The 19,414-nt window shown below is 28.3% G+C and overlaps 2 protein-coding genes across 2 annotated transcripts in view; one reads left to right on the top strand and one right to left on the bottom strand.

The window, feature by feature from the left end:
* The window catches only part of Ance-3 (angiotensin-converting enzyme Ance-3), a 114,022-nt gene that overhangs the window by 53,376 nt on the left and 41,232 nt on the right, over positions 1-19,414 (bottom strand). The window lies entirely within an intron of this gene.
* LOC148229793 (uncharacterized) lies at positions 9,066-10,848 on the top strand. The gene is made up of 2 exons (XM_088197883.1): positions 9,066-9,172; positions 9,320-10,848. The coding sequence occupies exons 1-2, from the start codon at positions 9,161-9,163 to the stop codon at positions 10,475-10,477; spliced, it is 1,170 nt and encodes a 389-aa protein (XP_088054009.1). The 5' UTR covers positions 9,066-9,160; the 3' UTR covers positions 10,478-10,848.

The following is a 19,414-nucleotide window of genomic DNA, read 5'->3' as shown; positions in this document are numbered from 1 at the left end:
TTTATTTACCATATATTAAAAGTAAATATTTATTGGGGTTAATATATCACATTAAAAAGTCTATGAAAAATTAAGATAAGAAATTTAGAAAATTAATTTTATTAGCGACTTGTAATACCTACGAATTTTTTTATTTTTAACATTGTCAACAAGCATTTTCTATAGCCTAATTTTTCTGCAGCTATTTCATAAATAACTGTTTTATATATAATATATATCTCCACATTATTTAATATATTATATAATGTTCATTAACATAAAAATCTATTTGATATGTTTTCAGTGATATAAAATATTTTTTAAACGTCACTACTTAAAGTTTCAATCTGATTTACTAACAAAGAATTTTAGCAGCAATTTTTTTTACAATGGAAACTGATAAATAAAATGATTTTATATTATGAAAAGAAAAAGAGGACGTACTTTTTTGATAAACATACATAATTCCACTAGTACAAATATACTTTTTTGACAGTTGCTAGTGCTGCTTTAAATTGTCATTTGACAGACGTAAAATATGTATCAAAAAAGGCGTGGTATGTATAAAAAACTAAATCAATTGTATGATACATTTTAACTGGTAAAGTTATTCATTTATAATTAAATTATATTTATTCTAGTGAAAATATAACTTCACTGAAAAATAAACATTCAAACTTCCATTTACTGTTCAAACCCAAACCTAAACCAAGCGAATAAATCAAAAGAAATTTGACCTAATGAAAGTTCTAAAACTAACTATAGTTTTTGAAGTTTCAATACTTCTTAATACAAATTGGGTATCATAGACATTTTGAAAGAACATAATTTGACTAGCACCTATCAGTTAAATTATATTTTACCTAGTAGAAATATACATTTGTCTACAGGTGAAAATATATTCGGATATATGTTTCTTGAAACAGTTATGTACAATTATATTTTTGTAACAACTATATTTATAGTAGTGAACATATATCCTCACTTAAAAAAATAATCGTTTATTTAGTTTTAAATTATTAGCTAAAATATCTTTAAGTTTTTTAATAATTAATAAAGTAGTAAATAATAATATTTACATGATTAGATATACAAAATATTATTAGTACACAATATTGAATATATAAATATATGATAATTATAAAAAATAAACATAAAGGAGTATTTGTTTGCTCTAAAATATGACCAAGAATATTTATACATTTAGTTTTCATAACATGGTATGCAGAATTAGCTGTCCTTGAGATTTACTAGACTTACAGATAATAGCTGAAATAGCCTTAACATCACAATGTTTGCAAAAGTATCGCGCTTGTGTTATATATATATATACATTCCGAAATATTTTCTATAACTTAACTTTCTTATTAGTAGGTGGGATCAAATAATTTCGAGAAGCCAATGGACTACTTTTTTGTTATGAGTGCCATCCAATAATATTTTATGAATAATTAAAATATAATATGAATGATTTTTGCTTACTATGTATTTAAAGGTATATCAGAGAGGTAGAAAAGTATATCAAAAATATATCAGAAAAGTTAAATATAAGATTTTCAAGAACCGTAAATATAATTTTAATTTGATAGCTGAGGTTGACGACCTTCACTGCAGCTTTTAATATGATTTCTGATAGTTTTTTAGATCCACTATTTCTTTAATTTATTTAACGACTTTAGAGTTGCATTACTTAGCACTTTTTAATCTTTTGAACCTTTAGCTCCTAAGTAATTTTCGACAAAGTAAGAATATTGGACTAAAAAATAAATTTCGACTACATATTTCGAATTTTTTTTTGATAACTACTTTAATTTTTCGATAATTGCACAAACCATATGCAACTAAAAAAAAAAGCAATTTAGAAATAAGAAAAAAAATATATTTCATACAAAAATATTTATTGCATATTTAAAACAACAAAAATCAATTTTGCTTATTTGGCGCTTCTTTTTTGCAGGCCGGAATACCGGCCCGTTGGATAATGCCCGTTAATTAATTATCGGAAACAATAGGAAACTATTTTTAAAGATAATAATTATTATCTACGGTATCAAGAAAAAGTTCAAAACATACTCAGAAACCAGATTTGTAAAGTTATGTTGATAGTTATGATGAATAATTAATCGACTGTTTCTTAGCAGCGAAATCATATTATAAGGATGTTCTTCTATTGTTTTATAATACATATCACTAATGACTGTTAGCAAATTAAATGAAATAGGATTGGACATTTTACCTCATAATCCATATTTTCCTGACCTTGATCGTACAAATTAGCACAATTTCAAACATTAATCTTATTTTTTTAAGTACGAAATTCAATAAATATTATCATAAAAAAGAGTTGACACGACTTTACATTCTCTAAAAAATACGATTTTTAAAAACAATGGATTTCTGCATTGTTATAATAATAAAAGTCCATTTCTGTAAATGTCACATATTTTGAATAATAAAATTTCAGTTTTAAAAAATATGGCCTTGCTAAAAAAATTCATATGAAACAAACTAATAATATTTAATTTGTTACAGAAAAAAAAATAGAAAGTATGTTTAGATTCAATTTTTAGGCACGCATTAAAAGTGTGGCTTAAAGAACAAAAATTTTTGATATTAAATAAATCAGAAAATTCACCTTAAATATATATTGAAGCTCGTTTGACAATGCAGTAAAAATTATGAAAAATATTTTCTTTGAGTTAAGGTCTCGAAAATAATTTATTTGATTTTTGTAAATGTTTCAATGATTTGCTGTAATTTTATTTAACAATGCTTAATAAATGAACAGTTTTTTAAACGTCACAAACAGTAATGAAGTCCAAGAGTACCTATCTATTGCAGAATTAATAAAACTAATGTACATTTCAAATTCGTATCCTTCAAATACATTGGAATAAAATTGCATTCAAGAGTATCTTCTACTCATTTAAGCACTTTTTATAGATGCTAAGGTACTGTATCGACAACCTGCTAATGCTCAGCGACTATCAGATGCGAGTTTTAAGTACCCTAGAGAGTCGCGATCGTGTCCCTTATTCTCGACCGTTGCGACTAGGACGTAAACGCTTGAACGCTCTTCCTGTACAAACCATACAGCTTTTCAACGAGCTTAATGTCAAGATATTTTAGTTGGTGCGCAAATATTTCAAGTATGCGTCATAACTGTATTTTTTTATATATGTTTAGTTTATAATTATTGTTTGTATAATAGCAATCATGACGCATTGAGAAACGTGTCAAGTAAAAATGGTCAGATTTGTAGTAAAAAAATAAAATAAAAGTTGAGTACTACTTAAAATTTATTTGTATGTATATTATTTATTTGTAGTGAACTTTTATTTTCACTAGTATAAATATAATTTTACTAACTTATTTGCTCACCAACGGATGATCCGGTACGCGAACTTCAATATGAGATCAGAGATTCACAGAGTACGACAAAATAATATAATATTAAAAAATAATTGAATCAAACCCAAACTTAACCGAAATGAATTAGCGTTAGTTATATAACTTTCATTAGGTCAGATTGAGTTTGGTTAATTCGTTTATGTTAGATTTTGAGTGAAACAGTAAATGAACGTTTCGCAAAACAGTTTATAGCAGCATATAATTTTAGTACTGCATATATATTAAATTATAGTTTCCTTAGTGAAAATATATATCTTCGAGTGAAAATGTATTATAATATGATTTCACTAAAATGCTAGTGAAAATATTAAAATCGAGATTTTTTTTAAGAAATACAAAAAAATGTAAATAAAAATAATACAACTGTTAACGATATAGTAGGACATTACTGGTATTTTGGTATTGAAATTATATTTATGTATTAGTAAGCTTAGTGAAATATTAAATAAATATCTATCTCATACATAAAAAAATCATTTAGAAATTTTGTCTAATATGCTATTTAAAATAAAACATACAAATAAGGAACTATAAATCAAATCTAACCGAAATTGCTTTTCTATATGAAAATTCTATAATCGGTAAAAAAATGTGAATTTATGTTTATTTTAAAAATAAAATATGTATACAACGAATAAGATATCTGGCAAATATATAGTCAAAAATACATCGAAAAATATCATTTACTCAGAAAGTTTATGCAATGACTTATAAATTATTTTTGCATCACAGTAGTGCTGCAATTTCGCTTGTGATTTTTTTTGTTTTGTTTCAATGCCTAATTAGAGATATTTTATTTTAACAAACAGTCTATTTGATTACATATCGGTTGTTCTTCTTTTTAATCATCAAGCATTTTTATATTCATAAAAAATATTAAACAACGTTTTTTCGACAACAATTGCAAATAAACAACGCCTCTCATCAGATAAAAAATTCAGCCGTTCATTAAACAGGGCTCCTCAGTCATAACATATTTTTCGTCTCTATTTCTCGTTATTACATTCTTGTCAAAAATTCTAAAACAAAGCGTTATGCAATTTCATTTTTATCAAGAATTCAGTATATTTGCTACGATTGCACGCAATATTGGCCAATGTTATGAAATAATTGTGCAATGAAGTCATCGAAAAATTTATTTAATGAGTATCGCTATGTTATTATTTGAATCCACCTATTTAGAAAGTAATAAGCGTTTATGCTCGTTTCATTTTCTTTTCACTGAGATCAATACTTAAGTAAATAAATATGACATTGAAAACGGCGCGTGGTGTGGGCGCCCGTGATCTAAAAAACAACACAAACACATACTCAATTATTGTTGTGATTTTGGCAATCGTACTCAAAAATCGTAGCCATTGTTTTTCCTTTCAGCCGAAATAATGTGGAATTAGAAAATTCGTCCAATGCCAAATTTCAAAACGATTACGCACAAAACTCGAACGACGATAACCTCTGAGTGAGCCGTGCGAAATTCGGATAACGTTATTTAATAAACAGATAACGTAACACTTGAGGGAAAATTTAACGTAAGCAATGAGACAATATGAGAAAAAGTAATTAATCGTGAGCAGAAATGCATATTTCACACATACTAGAATTGTTTTAAATTGAGCAAAACAATCAACTTGGCTTAGGCTTAATGTCATACGTCGTTTGATTATCTCAAAAAAAGCTTTGTCGGTATGCTATATTCAAATTAAAATTAAGATTGATAATTTTATAAACACGATTATCATTTTTTGCACCTGCCGTTATCTGGAGAGAATGAGGGCGCCTAGTTTCGCATCTGCCTATATGTTCACATAATGTAATTACATCATCTTTGATAATATTTTTTGCATTGCAATACCATTTCAATAGCATTTTTTTTAAGAAATGTATTTCATGAATATAATATTGTAAATGATAAAATTCTGATACTGAAAGGTAAATAATTTATGTTCTAATTTAAATGAACATGGGTTATTTGACTGTCCATAATTTAATGTGAAAAGTTAAAATATTTGGCTCTAAAGAATATTTTTAGAGTTTACACTGACAAAACTGTAAATCACATATTTTTAACTGATAGTTGTATATTTTGAATTTTTATATTATTCGTAGTTTTTCAATGAAAATGTTACTTGCTGTAAATGTGTTGAAAAGGCATTATGTTAATTGAAGGCATCAAAAGTTTATAGTTGTTTAAAACAATAAATTAAAATAAAGGATTTAATGTGATAACTTTATGACGAAAATAAACGGAATGATGTTATAATAAGACATTAAAATATTTTTAACGCCCTTTCAGAGAGATAAAATATTATTAATTATTAGCAGTAAATAAATATCTATCACTAACTAGTGAAATTATATGCTGATTATATTATCTATTAATCTCAATTTGATAGCTCAAACCTAAAACTAACCTAAGCGAATTAGCCCAATGAAAGTTCATTTTTAATCAGGTAGATATGATATGTACATATATTTCTACGAGAAAATAAATACTAGTCAAATTATATACTGCTTTAGAATCTCTATAAAACTCAATTTGTATTGAAACCTAATGAAAGATGAAAAAGTAAAATTAATTTTGCAACTTTTTTGGGCAAACTGGGTTTGGTTAAGTTAGGTTTAGGTTTAAGTTACATTTTTACTAATATAAATATAACTTCACTAACTAAGTCAGTTTCAATGTATAGGACAATTGATTTATTATTTACAAAGCAATATCATTTAATCTGTATTTTTTTGCTTGCTTATGAAAATACATTTTCACTGGTAATACACATTCACTATAACATACATATATACAAATATGTTGTAATAATCCTATACTTAATGTGTTTTTTAAAATAAATAAATTCACAAATATTGGCGATTTTAATTCATGTTCTTTTTGTGAAATATCCTTTTAAAATTAAATTTCATTTATTAGTTTAAAAATTAGTTTTTCTACTATGACAGTTGCTCTTACCATGACAGGTGGGTCCATTACAAAAATTTGCAATTATGACAAAAACAAAATATCACCGAATATTATATAAACATGAATCAGACGATTGAATCACTATAGGAAAAACATTGTTATTAAGAAAAAATAATAATAGTCACGCGTTACAAGTTTCCGTAAAAAATAATATAATTTTCAACAAAAAATACACAAACTACTATTTACTACGACAATTATTTTATTATGAAAGATTAACGAATATATTTTTATATTAAAGTGACATTTAACCATAATACCTTACTATTAAAATTTCATAATTATAATCAAAATTCCAAAATCTAATTTAACATAATTAATAAAAAATTATCGATTTTAAATAAATTAATTATTTTACAATTTAGTGATATCATTATCTTTGATTATATAACAAATGTTTATTTAAAGTTAAGAATAATAATAATAAATAAAATTTTAATATTTTTATTTTGCAACGATATTAATAAAAATTTATCATCATTATAATAAATAAATATTAATGAAATCAAAGCATTAATAAAAAATCTATATTTCATATTATTTATATAAACGTCTTTAAATATTAATTCGCACCTCGCTTGCATTAACATGATCAATATTTGTAATAAATTAAAAAGTAATTAATGACTTTTTACAATCAGATTTGATCGATGATGTAGTTTTAATGAGATATTTTTGTAATATATCTTTACTTTCCAAGAACATTATTAGTGCCAATTTGAATATAAAATCGCCTTTTACATTATAGTTTGGTAACGATCTCTTTTTATGCTGACTCGGAAATACCGGTCTTTATTATGCAACAGTTCACAATGACCGTACTCAAGGTGTATCTTTGTTAAAAATTCAAGTGTACTGTTACTATTGGATATAGGCGCCCCAAATTCATTGCGAAATTAAAATTTCTAAAACAATATTTAGCTCATCAGCTAAATTTCGGTCAATAGCACATTTTTTATAATGTTGAGATATATATTAAATATATGTTACATGCATTGAAAATTGTTCAATATTAGTCACCGAAAGGTCAAGACGTTCGTTTGGCATCCGTTCGATTTTCGCAACTGAAAACGTTAATGTGACGGGAAACTTAAACGACATTTGCTATGAGGTTTTATTTCATTTTTGCCGTTATAAAACGACATTTTTTATGATCAGGATATGCACTCTTATATCACGGTACGATCTGGTCTTATGTTATGCAGTATCGAATAGTTTTACGTCTGGATATCGTGTGTACCATATATTTATATTATGTACAATAATATAAAGTCAATCAATGTAATCGCAAAGAGAAATTATAAATACTGTTTATTTAATACTTGAGTGATTTATAAAATGATTATGCACACAAGGACACTGAAATTATAAAGGTTAAATCACTTATTTGCTGATTGATGTTGGTCATTTTTCAACGTCTTTATTTTTAATTATTACACATCGTGGGCGTACGAATAGAAGCAAAAGTTAGCATTTATTATGTACTTGTAAAGTTGTGCAACGCTGCTAAAGCTTAATAATAAAATAATGTAAAGCGTATTGACCATCACTCGTAATTACACACACAGTACTATGAAATTCAATAATGTAAAAAACATGTAAATGCTTCAAAGTCAATGAGAGATTTGCAATGGTATTATAATTTTATATATAAATCAGATCTATGTAATATTTTTGGCAAATAAATTAATAATCCATATATTGCACTCGTGAAAATAATAAAAAACTATATTTAAGCACAAAGATTTTCTTAGTAAATATTTCACTGCACTTTAAAAGTGTTTAATTAAAATTTAAAGCCTTAAGCTCAGCGTTGGCATAGCTAAATTTATTATATGCATTTTTACTAAGAACGATACATTTTGAAAGCTTGTATCTGTTTATGGCAACAAATTAAAAAGTAGTGATTAATTAAGATTTGTATTATTTTCACAAGATGTTCCAAAATTAATTTATTATATTCACCATTAACCGCTGTTTTTAGAATGATTTTTGTTAAGCTGATTTTGCAAAGGATATTGCTCATTGATTACTTATCTCTACTGTATTTGTTATGTTATCTTATAGTAATATAGGATCAATTGTTTATATTTATATGCGTAGCGTGTTTTATTTTTTATGGAACACTAGCTATATGTGTCAATAAAAATTAATTAGAATAACAAGCAATTTTCTCAACTTGAATTTGCAACACTGACCGTTTAACATATTTATAATGATTATTACTCTAGTGAAGCTGCGTGTCGACTTTCAATTTCGCGCTCGTAATTGATAGGCTTCGTTATTGTTTGACATTTATTATCGCATAACGAATTTAACGGGTAGAGAAAAAATATGCAAGTGTGTCGATTGAATAATAATCCATTACGCGAAGAGATATTGACGCTCGGTCAAGCGAGAAACCCCGCACATAATATTTTGACAATAATTAATAAAATCACGTTGAAATCTCGTTCCAATGCTACGCATTCTTCGACCTGCTTTAACTGCTGTTGTAACGAACAAACATTTCGGATGCGGATGTGTGCAGATGTGGAGGAAATTCTGCGAGAGCATTCTCATCGACGCGCAATACGTGCTCCGTTCGTCGGTTGCGTTTGGAATGTAAAATGCGGGGCGGCCTTCTAGACGCTCGGCCAGCGGTAGGGAGGCTTATCAAAAAAGGCGGTTTCAACAGCGAAAGTGTAACTGGCGCTTTTGTTGAAGTTTACTATAAAAAGACACAACGGCGCTGGGCTGTCATCCATTCGCAATCGGGATTTCACAGCCTTCAGTGCTAATCCCTAGTAAAGCACCATGAAGTTCGCGGTGGGTTTACTTAAATATATATACATATAACTATCTATATACAAGTGATTGTGACATTAAAAAGCATCGCAGTGATTTAATTTGTGACAGTGAATCTTTGTGCAAAAATTGTGATTGAAAAATATTAATCGATTTAATTTTGTTTAGGTCGTGGCGGCCTGCTTGGCATTAGCCGTTGTAGGCGCTTTGGGGGAAGCTGAAAAAGCGGTAAAAGAGTCCGAAACAAAGGAAGTCGCCGCCGATGAGAAGAAACATGAAAAGCGTGGACTTTTCCATAGCTTCGGTAACGGATATGAAGATTTCAGTCACGGATACGGAGGAGGCTACGGAGGAGGCTACGGAGGAAGCTACGGAGGATCGTACGGACATGATTCCGGATTCTCTCTAGGAGAATACGATCATGGACACCACCACCACCACGACGAGATCAAAACCATAACTCTGTTGAAGAAAGTGCCAGTACCTTACCCGGTCGAGAAGCACATCCCATACCCGGTCGAAAAGCACGTGCCATACCCAGTGAAAGTGGCCGTTCCTCAACCCTACCCAGTCGTGAAGCACATCCCGTACCCCGTCAAAGAATACATCAAAGTACCAGTACACATTCCGCAACCGTACCCCGTCGAGAAGCACGTGCCATACCCTGTCAAAGTACCAGTCGACAGGCCTTACCCCGTCAAAGTATACGTTCCACAACCCTACCCAGTAGAGAAGCACGTTCCGTATCCAGTCAAGGTAGCCGTACCACAGCCCTACCCAGTCGAGAAGCACATCCCGTATCCCGTAAAAGTCCCAGTCCATGTGCCAGCTCCTTACCCAGTCTACAAAGAAGTGCACGTACCCGTCAAGGTTCACGTTGACAGGCCCTACCCCGTCCATGTACCCAAACCGTACCCAGTCCATGTAGAAAAGCCAGTGCCTTATCCAGTCGAGAAACTAGTACCTTATCCAGTCAAGGTTCCAGTAGATCGTCCATACCCAGTGCATGTAGATAAACCAGTACCGTATCCAGTCAAAGTACATGTACCAGCACCTTATCCGGTTGAAAAACGCGTCCCATATCCAGTCGAGAAACTCGTACCGTACCCAGTCAAAGTACCAGTCGACAGGCCGTACCCAGTCACGGTTGAGAAGCACGTTCCAGTGACCATTGAGAGGCCATATCCAGTTCCAGTCAAAGTACCAGTGCCGGTGCACTACGATCATCACGACCATCATGACTTCCACCATGACCATCACGACATCCATCACCAAGACCACCACTTCGACGTCCACGACTTCGGTCACCACGATGGACATTATTAAGAGATCGAGTCCGCGGGAGCTTAATATTTTTTTTCAATTGTGATATTTATATAAAAAAAATGTTCTTAAGCACTGATGTGTTCCCGCTGGCGCTCAAAGCGGAATAGTTTCGCTTCTTACATCAGAGGAGATAGATCCGCTGGGGTCGTACCAATGGACCAAAGAACACAGCGTAATCATCAATCATCAAACATTAGCTTTAAGTGCACATTACCATAGTTTAATTCTATAAAATATGTATATATATGAAATATGTGTGTAATATTTTTATATGTATAAAAAAAATCGTTCTGACGCTGTATAAATAAATGTATAACAATTATGAATAAACCATCGATTCTATACAACGAACGAGTTGTACAAAAAAATAAGCATTTCGTTTCATTTACAAAAATATTAAAACACACATAAAATACAAGACGCGGAAGAGTCATTAGTGAACGTGAAAAATTACAGATGAACAATATTTTTATAAAACAAATATTTAAATTACCTATTTGACTATTGCATAATGCAAACTACTTGCCATGTCAATATTTGATCGGCGTCTAGAGATAGCAAACTTGAAGGTAAGTAAGCGGCTATATGATACAGTGAAAGGATGTTGGCTCATTTCCGATTCCAAAACACAATAAAAAATTACGCATTTTTTCTATAATTCTAAAACGCAAGGTCTAGTCCTCGACCCAAATCGCAAATAATTCCCACTGTGTAACACCCCATGGGAAACATAGCAGCGATTGTTTTTTATTTAATATTTTCCATTGACCAATATGTACACACAGTAACATGGTTTTCTCGTGTCGAGAAACGCAAAAGTTATGAAATGGAAAAACACAATAATTAATAGCACAATGTCTCGAGTGTCTGCGACCGAATGCGAACTATTACATATCATACATGTATGTAATTGCACCGGCAAATTGTCAACGAAGAAATGGGTAAACAACAAACAAACACATCGTTTACTTTCTATGCAGCGTTGCATAATGCGACACACTTTAAAAAGGGAATCTCGTTACATAAACATTGGCTACGCTATAAATGACACAGTTGTTATTATTTTAGTTGCACGAACGATAATAGTGATGATGATACTCAATTATTTTATAATGTCGTAATTCTAAGGCAAATTGGTTTCGCGCGTGTGAGCCCATTCAAATATTTGTAGTTGCCAATAGTTGATAAATTAAAATTTGATTAAGGAGGATGCAATTTCCGCAATTGATAAACATCATTTCTAAATATTTGAAGGACTATGTAAATTTTAGATGTTGAGGTTATAATTAACATTCAAAATCCTACTATATAATAATTTTTACAAGATAAGAACTTAACCTAAACCTATATACATAAACATAATAATAAAAAATTTGAGAATCATTAATTGCATTTTAACGGAACTCTTAAATTTTATCAATTAAAACGAATGTGATAATTATATATATACGTATCTATAACGATCATTATAAACCATATGCTTTTTAAATTAGAAGTATTTGTTACAATGTCAGATTTTTACGCAATCGTAAATGTAAATAAAAAATAAGATCTGTCTGAAGTGATTTGATGGTTTCGCTTTTAAGAGAATTACAATGCAACATGTAATAATTTAAAGTTCAATGAAATGATCAAAATCAGTTAAACACTGATAATATATCATATAACTTTTGATAAACCTTATGCTTTTTCTTTAAGATAATACTAATATTCGTTGCAATATCTTAATTAAAAATAATAATAATAATATCAGTTTGTGAAAAAACATATAAATATTTTTTTATGAAATTAAAGTAATATACATATATTATATAATAATATATATTATAGTATTATATAAAAAGTCACTACATTGCAATAAAAAAATTATATGTAAGAAAAAAAACATGTACATATTTTAAATGAGCGTATTGCTCGTAATCGAGCTATCTTATCTATGTGACAAAAATCTTATACTGGTATGTATCAACTATTCACATTGCAAAAATAGTGATCGGACAGGAATTTTTATATTTAATAGAAAATCAATATTTTAATGTACTATACAAGAGACATTGTATATATTTTTTTAATATGTGCCAAATTGCTTCTGAAATTTATCGAAATTGTTTCTAAAAAACACAACATAATACTTCTTTTATAACACAACATTCTAATTCGGAAAATATAAACATGAAAATTATAAATAAATACCTATCATGAGTTGCAAAATATATAGATCAATACTAATAATTTATGAATCAATACGGCTATTGAATTACATAAACAACTTTATTTGGCTTCGAAAGTTATTTTTTTTATATAAGATTATCGAATCGGATCGATTCGGTATTATCAGTGGTTAATGCTGTCATTTTTTTTCCACTCACAGAAGAAGTAAACCAAACAGGTTACATAGTTTTTAAATTGTAGGTGATTGACGCCTGGTAATAAAAGTGACACAACTCTCACATATACCAAATGACAAGTGACCGCGTAGAAAAATTATTGCGAATTAGTAAATTACAAATAAGGTATAAAAATTACTTGGAACATGTTTAGAAACTCGGATGCGTATTTTTTTGCATAAGATTTTGTATAAGATAACCTACCGTTGAAAGTGTTGGTTATTTATTTGTCGGATATTACGATGATTCGCGATAAACTTATGGGTTTATTGCTATAAACAATAATTAAAATTAATAGAGCAATAATTAAAACTAATGCGTCTCTTAAATGAATGTAATTAACGCCAATACGGTATCTATAAAAGCCGATACAAAAAACTAAACAATGTGCACTCAGACAGCCAAAATACCGTCACTGAACAAACAGTTGCATAACTAAGATAACATATTTATCAGAAATAAAACAATCTAGTTCCACCACAGATTAGTTTAGAGAAAAATAAATTGTAGGTACTCCGTATCGGACTCATAATGTACAAAATTTAAATTTATAGAACATTCTTGGTTGAACCAAATCGTCCGATTTGGTTCAACCAAGATTTTCCATGACGACTTGAAGAGTCGATGAGAACAGACATCACACGAATCTATATCGTAATATCCATTTATTGCAAAAAATGTAAGACCATCTGCAAAATATAATATAGACAATGTAAATCAGAAAACTATTTCTACCCCCAAATTCTCGCTATTGTAACTATCATAGCATTCACTTCTAATAGGGATGCTTATCAAAAATACATTCGACTTGAGTTCTTCCGAACTCGCACCAAACAGAGTTACGCCAAACATCGACCGAGACCGCTTCTCTTTTCACGTCAAACCAAAGAATTAGAGCTGCGCGATGTTCAATTATAGACGCAGCAAAGGATTGTAGAATTAATTACATTTTTTTTTATTAAAAGGTAAATAATTTTAATAAAGAGTTCCACCATTTATAGGATCATCGTATTTTTTCTGTATTAAATATATATCCTTATAAAGAACATATAGTACCAAGATGTATAGCATAAAAACGATATTTAATTTAATTTATTGATCAATTTCGATTTCCGTATTGACATGTCGCGCGATATATAGAAATTTCAAGCATGATCGCATTCGAGTTACGCTTGTCACGCAACGGCAGGTGCCGGAGCGCTCCCGACTTACGCAATCAACGGAGTCCCGTTTTTATTTTCACCGAAACGTCCGGTTTTGTTACGCAACGGAGAAAATGCAAAGTATATAGTATACGCACGATCTCGGTTAGCGCAAATGTCGGACAAATAAACCGGTTTATTTAAATCCCAAGTTTTGAACGCGTGTACAGGGTTAAACTTTTTATTCCTTCGCTACTAACACCCCAAAATAATTGTAAATTGCTTCGATGCTGCAAAGATGTCTCTCGCGAAATACAGTGACCCAATTTCGATCGTATTGCAGAGGTTGACTTTATACGGACGACTTTAATTGACGTTATCTTGAGAAAAGGCACGATAGTGTTCTATGAATACTTATGCCATGGTACAAACAAAAAGAAAGGTTAAACCTATCCCCTAGCATGCTCACATTAACAAGGCGAGCTACTGACTGTGTGGCGAAATATTAACGTCAAGCATTTATGAAATAATGATTTTTCTTTCGATCGTGGTGACGCATATTTTTTTGCACAAATTTAAATATTTTCTCTTCCTTTATAGGCTTAAATCATTTGCATATATAACATTGATTAAAAACACATTTAAATATGTATATTATAAAATATTCATACGTGTATAAATCTCGTATATGTGTATTTAATGATTTTGTATATTATGCTTTTCTTGCTTAGAAGAAAGTATAATAAATTTTGTTTTTAATAAGTGAAAAAATGGCTAAAGATTGTATAAAAACATATTGAAAACGCAGTAGAAATTCCAATGAAACATGTATGATATATAATTAACAATGTTTCTGTTTTGCTTTCCGATAAGTACTATCAAGAATTAATGATAAGTTATATCAAACATTTATTTTTTATGACTGTTTTAAAATTTTATTTAAAATTAAAAACACGTCTCAAAAATATTATAATATAATAAAGCAAAGCAATGTGATTAAACACTACTTTCATGATTTAGTTCTTTCCATGGCACCATTGGCTGTCATATAAATTATTTTTATTTTAGTGTTTATATCATTTTCAGATATAAACATAAGTTGAAAATCACATAATTTCAAGACCAAAATTCACACTGAAATAAAATTAATTATCTACTACTTATTATTGTTTATATGACATATATTTGATAATAAATACTTGTCTATTTTTAATTAATTCTCTTTATTAACCACCACGAAAGAGCATAGTCGGAGACTAATACCCGAAAAATCTGGGTTCTAATATCATACGAGCCTTTGTGTTTTTAAATTTGTATCGTTTCTGTGAAATCAGAATTTATAATAATTATGTTATTATATTTATGATCAATAAATATAAAAAATAAAATGAAATATCTATTAAATTAAATATTATTATGTTAATTAAATTAGTACATTCAAGGTAATTTTAAGTGGATTTAAAAATTAGATTAAAAACAATTAAAAACTCGTATTAAAATAAATTAGAGTAGATAATTATAAATTTCATCATTTGTAAATTAAACTTTGTTAAGTGTTTTTTTTACTAAAAAGAAATACACACAGTTTAATATTATGTACAAAATGTGGGACGTGTTTATTTAAATTATATTAGAAATTTCACGAAACTTAATTTATGAGTTGTAAAGGAAAATCAGAATGCTTCCTTGATTAGAAAAAGTGTAATACTTTCGCTTTGTGTTCTACAATTTTTTTTAAGGATTCGTAAGTAACGAAATTAATTAAAAATACTTGATATTCAACAAATTGTTGTGTAATTTTAAGATTTTAATCAAACAAATATTACTAATAAATAAAAGTCGTATCATATCTTGAATAAAAATAATTGTAGTATTTTTTTAAATTATATATAAAATTAATAAAATAATCATATTTGCAAAAAATATTCACGAAAGAAAGTAGAAATAACATGCAAATCACTATATTTCAAGTTTGTATACTTAATGAATTTTTAATGCAGTAAAGTTTTATACGATTGTTGTGTTCCACTTTATACTTGTCAAACTGGGTTATTAAATTATAAATCGTCGGTTTTCTGCAAGAAATCAATAACTAATAAATGGTTGTTTCTATTTATATATTTAAAAAAATACTCGTTATTTTTATTTTTCATGATAACTTAAACTCTAGTTTTTCATTGTTATCCTATATTTTATTACTAATTTAATTCATATGACTCAATATTAAAAATTCTGTATTTTTGGTAAATTTAAATACAGTCATAATCAGACTACAATAACGTATGAAAGTTTGAAAGCGGTCCGATTTTATAATGATCAATTAGCGATAAATAAATGATCAAATAATGTACGAGTAGTGTGTGAACACACTGTAAGTATAATAAACGTTGGCCATTAAATTAGTAGTTGAACAAGAGGCCATCGATTTTGTAATGACTTATATGTAGTCGATTTAACTGTTTAACAAATAGAACCAGATGATCAAAATTAATTATTTTACTAGGCCTTAACGAAGAATTATTTATATTATATAAGTATCGAGAGATCGATTTTCCGCGTGCCATTGCAGATCACAGTATGTATATTAATTAATTTCACCTCAATTAGGTAAATAAAAAAAAACTAAGGCGTGTATATACTGTTGCGTAAAGCACATACTGGATTTTTTTGTTGTATGGACAGTAATTTAATTATGAATAATAAATGGACCAGTTTTGATAAGAAAAAAAACAATTTGATCGTAACAGATTGTGTTTTATTTTTTTGTATATAATAAAACGTTTCGCTTAGGCGTTTTCGTATTAATAATAATTATATTTAATTAAAACAATAAATAAGGTTATTAAATATAACTGGGTTCAATATTGTTAAATTAATAAATATTAAAAAAATCAAATTGTGCTTATATCTATTTTTCAATATGGTATAAAGCTTGGCTAAATTGTCATTTTACATTTTTTTTTAATATGGTTCAAAACCTGACTAGATGTATTAGCTATTGAACATTATATATTTTTATTATAACATATTTTTAGTATAGATGTCATTTTTATTTTAAATTATTATCTATATATAGAGGCATCTTTGTACGATCTGAACTATTTTATTAACTCTAGCTTGGCACTATTAAACGTAATATACAATATTATTTTATAATTTTAATAACAAACCTTTTACTATTTATCTTAGCAAATACTTAAACCTCAAAATATTTTATTGAGTTGAAATATTGCTGATAATAAATTAAATTAATGAATACTTTACTTTTATGCTATTATATATTAATAAATAATTTTATTTTTAGTGTAAAATTATGAATATAATAAAATGATCTATAATGCTGTAATTAAAAACTAACCAATTAGTAATGCGAAACAAATAATATTAGATATTTTCTGTTTCTGATATCATATTTATAAATACAATAACTATATATTTGTGAAACTATACATACAAAATCTCACTATTTTTCTTTAATTAAAAAACTTTTATTAAATACCATTTAAGCATTTGCGGTTAAAGAAAACCTATTTTTACATAAGGAACTAAGGAAATAAAAATTATCAACAACAGTAAAATATAATTTATTTAAAAAATATGTGATGCACCATTTTATTAGTTGCTAATAAAAATGAAACCTAGAGCTTTTCTAAGATAGTATTAAATATTAAATATTAAAACCACACATATTTATATCATATAAACGAAAAGTGTATATTATATATATATATTGTTTTATTATGGTTACTATCTCTTACGAATTTATAGCTGTTCAATAAATTTGATGTTAAATCAGTGAATGTCTCTCATTTAAATTTCCGTTTTGAAAGTCAACCGAATCTGTCTTCCGTCAAAGTATCTGCGCATATTACGAAACGAACGTTTTGTATATGAAAGGAAGTGCAATGGGTCCGATAAACTAGTTCCTATGTAATTGCCATTGTGATGATGATGCTGCGACTTCAAAAAAATGATCTCACGACGTGAATAGCTTCATCCGCACTATTCGCGGTTAATTAGTTCCGCCGATGAAGTGGAAACATCGTGTCTATTGTATTTATGCGAAGATCTCGTTGGATGTTGCACAACGACCAATTAACTATACATAAATAGCAAATCTCTGACAAGGGGTGAATGAGCTCCTATCTACATTCATTGACGTCAAGAATGGCAGATATAACAATACTCTCAATATCAAGAGTATCATATGTATAAATACATGAACACATAAAATACATTATGATATACATAACCCTAAATAAACAATGAATCTGTTATATTAGTTGATATGTACCTCAACTGACACTCTATAGTTTTTATTTAAAACCACTATCACTATAACTTTTCAATGTAAATGCTCAATGGTAAAATATGAAAGATGTTCTCAGTACTTGGCCAGCGTATTGAGAGCATCTTTCAAAACTTGTTTGCGGTTCCTTATGAAATTTTATTTAACTTTTAAATATGTCCCACTTTAAATTAAGTGCAGCCTCCGTGTAGTTTTTACTAGTAAATTCCTAACTTTTTACTAGTAAATACAACTAAATTCCTCCAAGTTTATTTATTACAGTATTGAGCTAATTTTATGTTAAAATTTCTAATGATTTTAAACTTTTTCCATTGAAAAGTCCAAAATCTGACTAAACTTAACTTTCTTACTAATAATATATTTTTGTATTATATTATTTATTTTATTAATTCTGGTAAAATTATATTTAGGAAAATACGTATTACGAAATGTAAAAAATGCGAAGCAGCAATTGTAGAGATGAATAATCAATACACAGATGTCTTAATTATTGCTTTTTTTAAAAATAAATACTTTAATGACAATATGAAAGATTTAGAAAATAGTTAAAAAAATTTCGCTGCGCCGTTAAACAAGAACCATCGTATTTTTAAAGTATAACATAACTTTTTAGACATCAAATAACTCAACATTAGTCTTCCATATACTTATCATTGTTTTATATATTAAGTGCAATAGCTGATTAAAATGCAATTTTACTAGTAAAATAATAAATTGCGTTGCATTGTTAAATAAACCTTATTTTATTTAAAAAAACAGATTCTGAAAAAACTAAGTGGCTAAATATATTTCTTCTTTTTTTTTTAAATTTAGATTTTCTTGGATTTCAAGAGAGCCTTCGAAACAATAGACAGAAAAATAATGTTAAAGAAATTGGAGAGTATAGGTATAAGTGATATAGTTTTAAGATGGTTTAATAATTACTTATATAAAAAAAAAAAAAAAGTTAAAATAAATAATGTATATTGTGAAGAGAAATTAGTGTCTTATGGAGTACCACAAGGGTCTTATGGAGTACCATTGTTATTTGTTTTGTATATTAATGATATAGTTAATAACGTGAAAAAATGTAAAATTCATCTATTTGCGGATGACACAT

The sequence above is a fragment of the Plectrocnemia conspersa genome, unplaced genomic scaffold (assembly GCF_051122295.1).
Source record: "Plectrocnemia conspersa isolate PC_06_02 unplaced genomic scaffold, ASM5112229v1 ptg000011l, whole genome shotgun sequence".
In the NCBI taxonomy this organism is placed as follows: Eukaryota; Metazoa; Arthropoda; class Insecta; order Trichoptera; family Polycentropodidae; genus Plectrocnemia; species Plectrocnemia conspersa.
The sequence above is the reverse complement of the archived record's forward strand: the minus strand, read 5'-3'. Positions and strand labels throughout refer to the sequence as shown.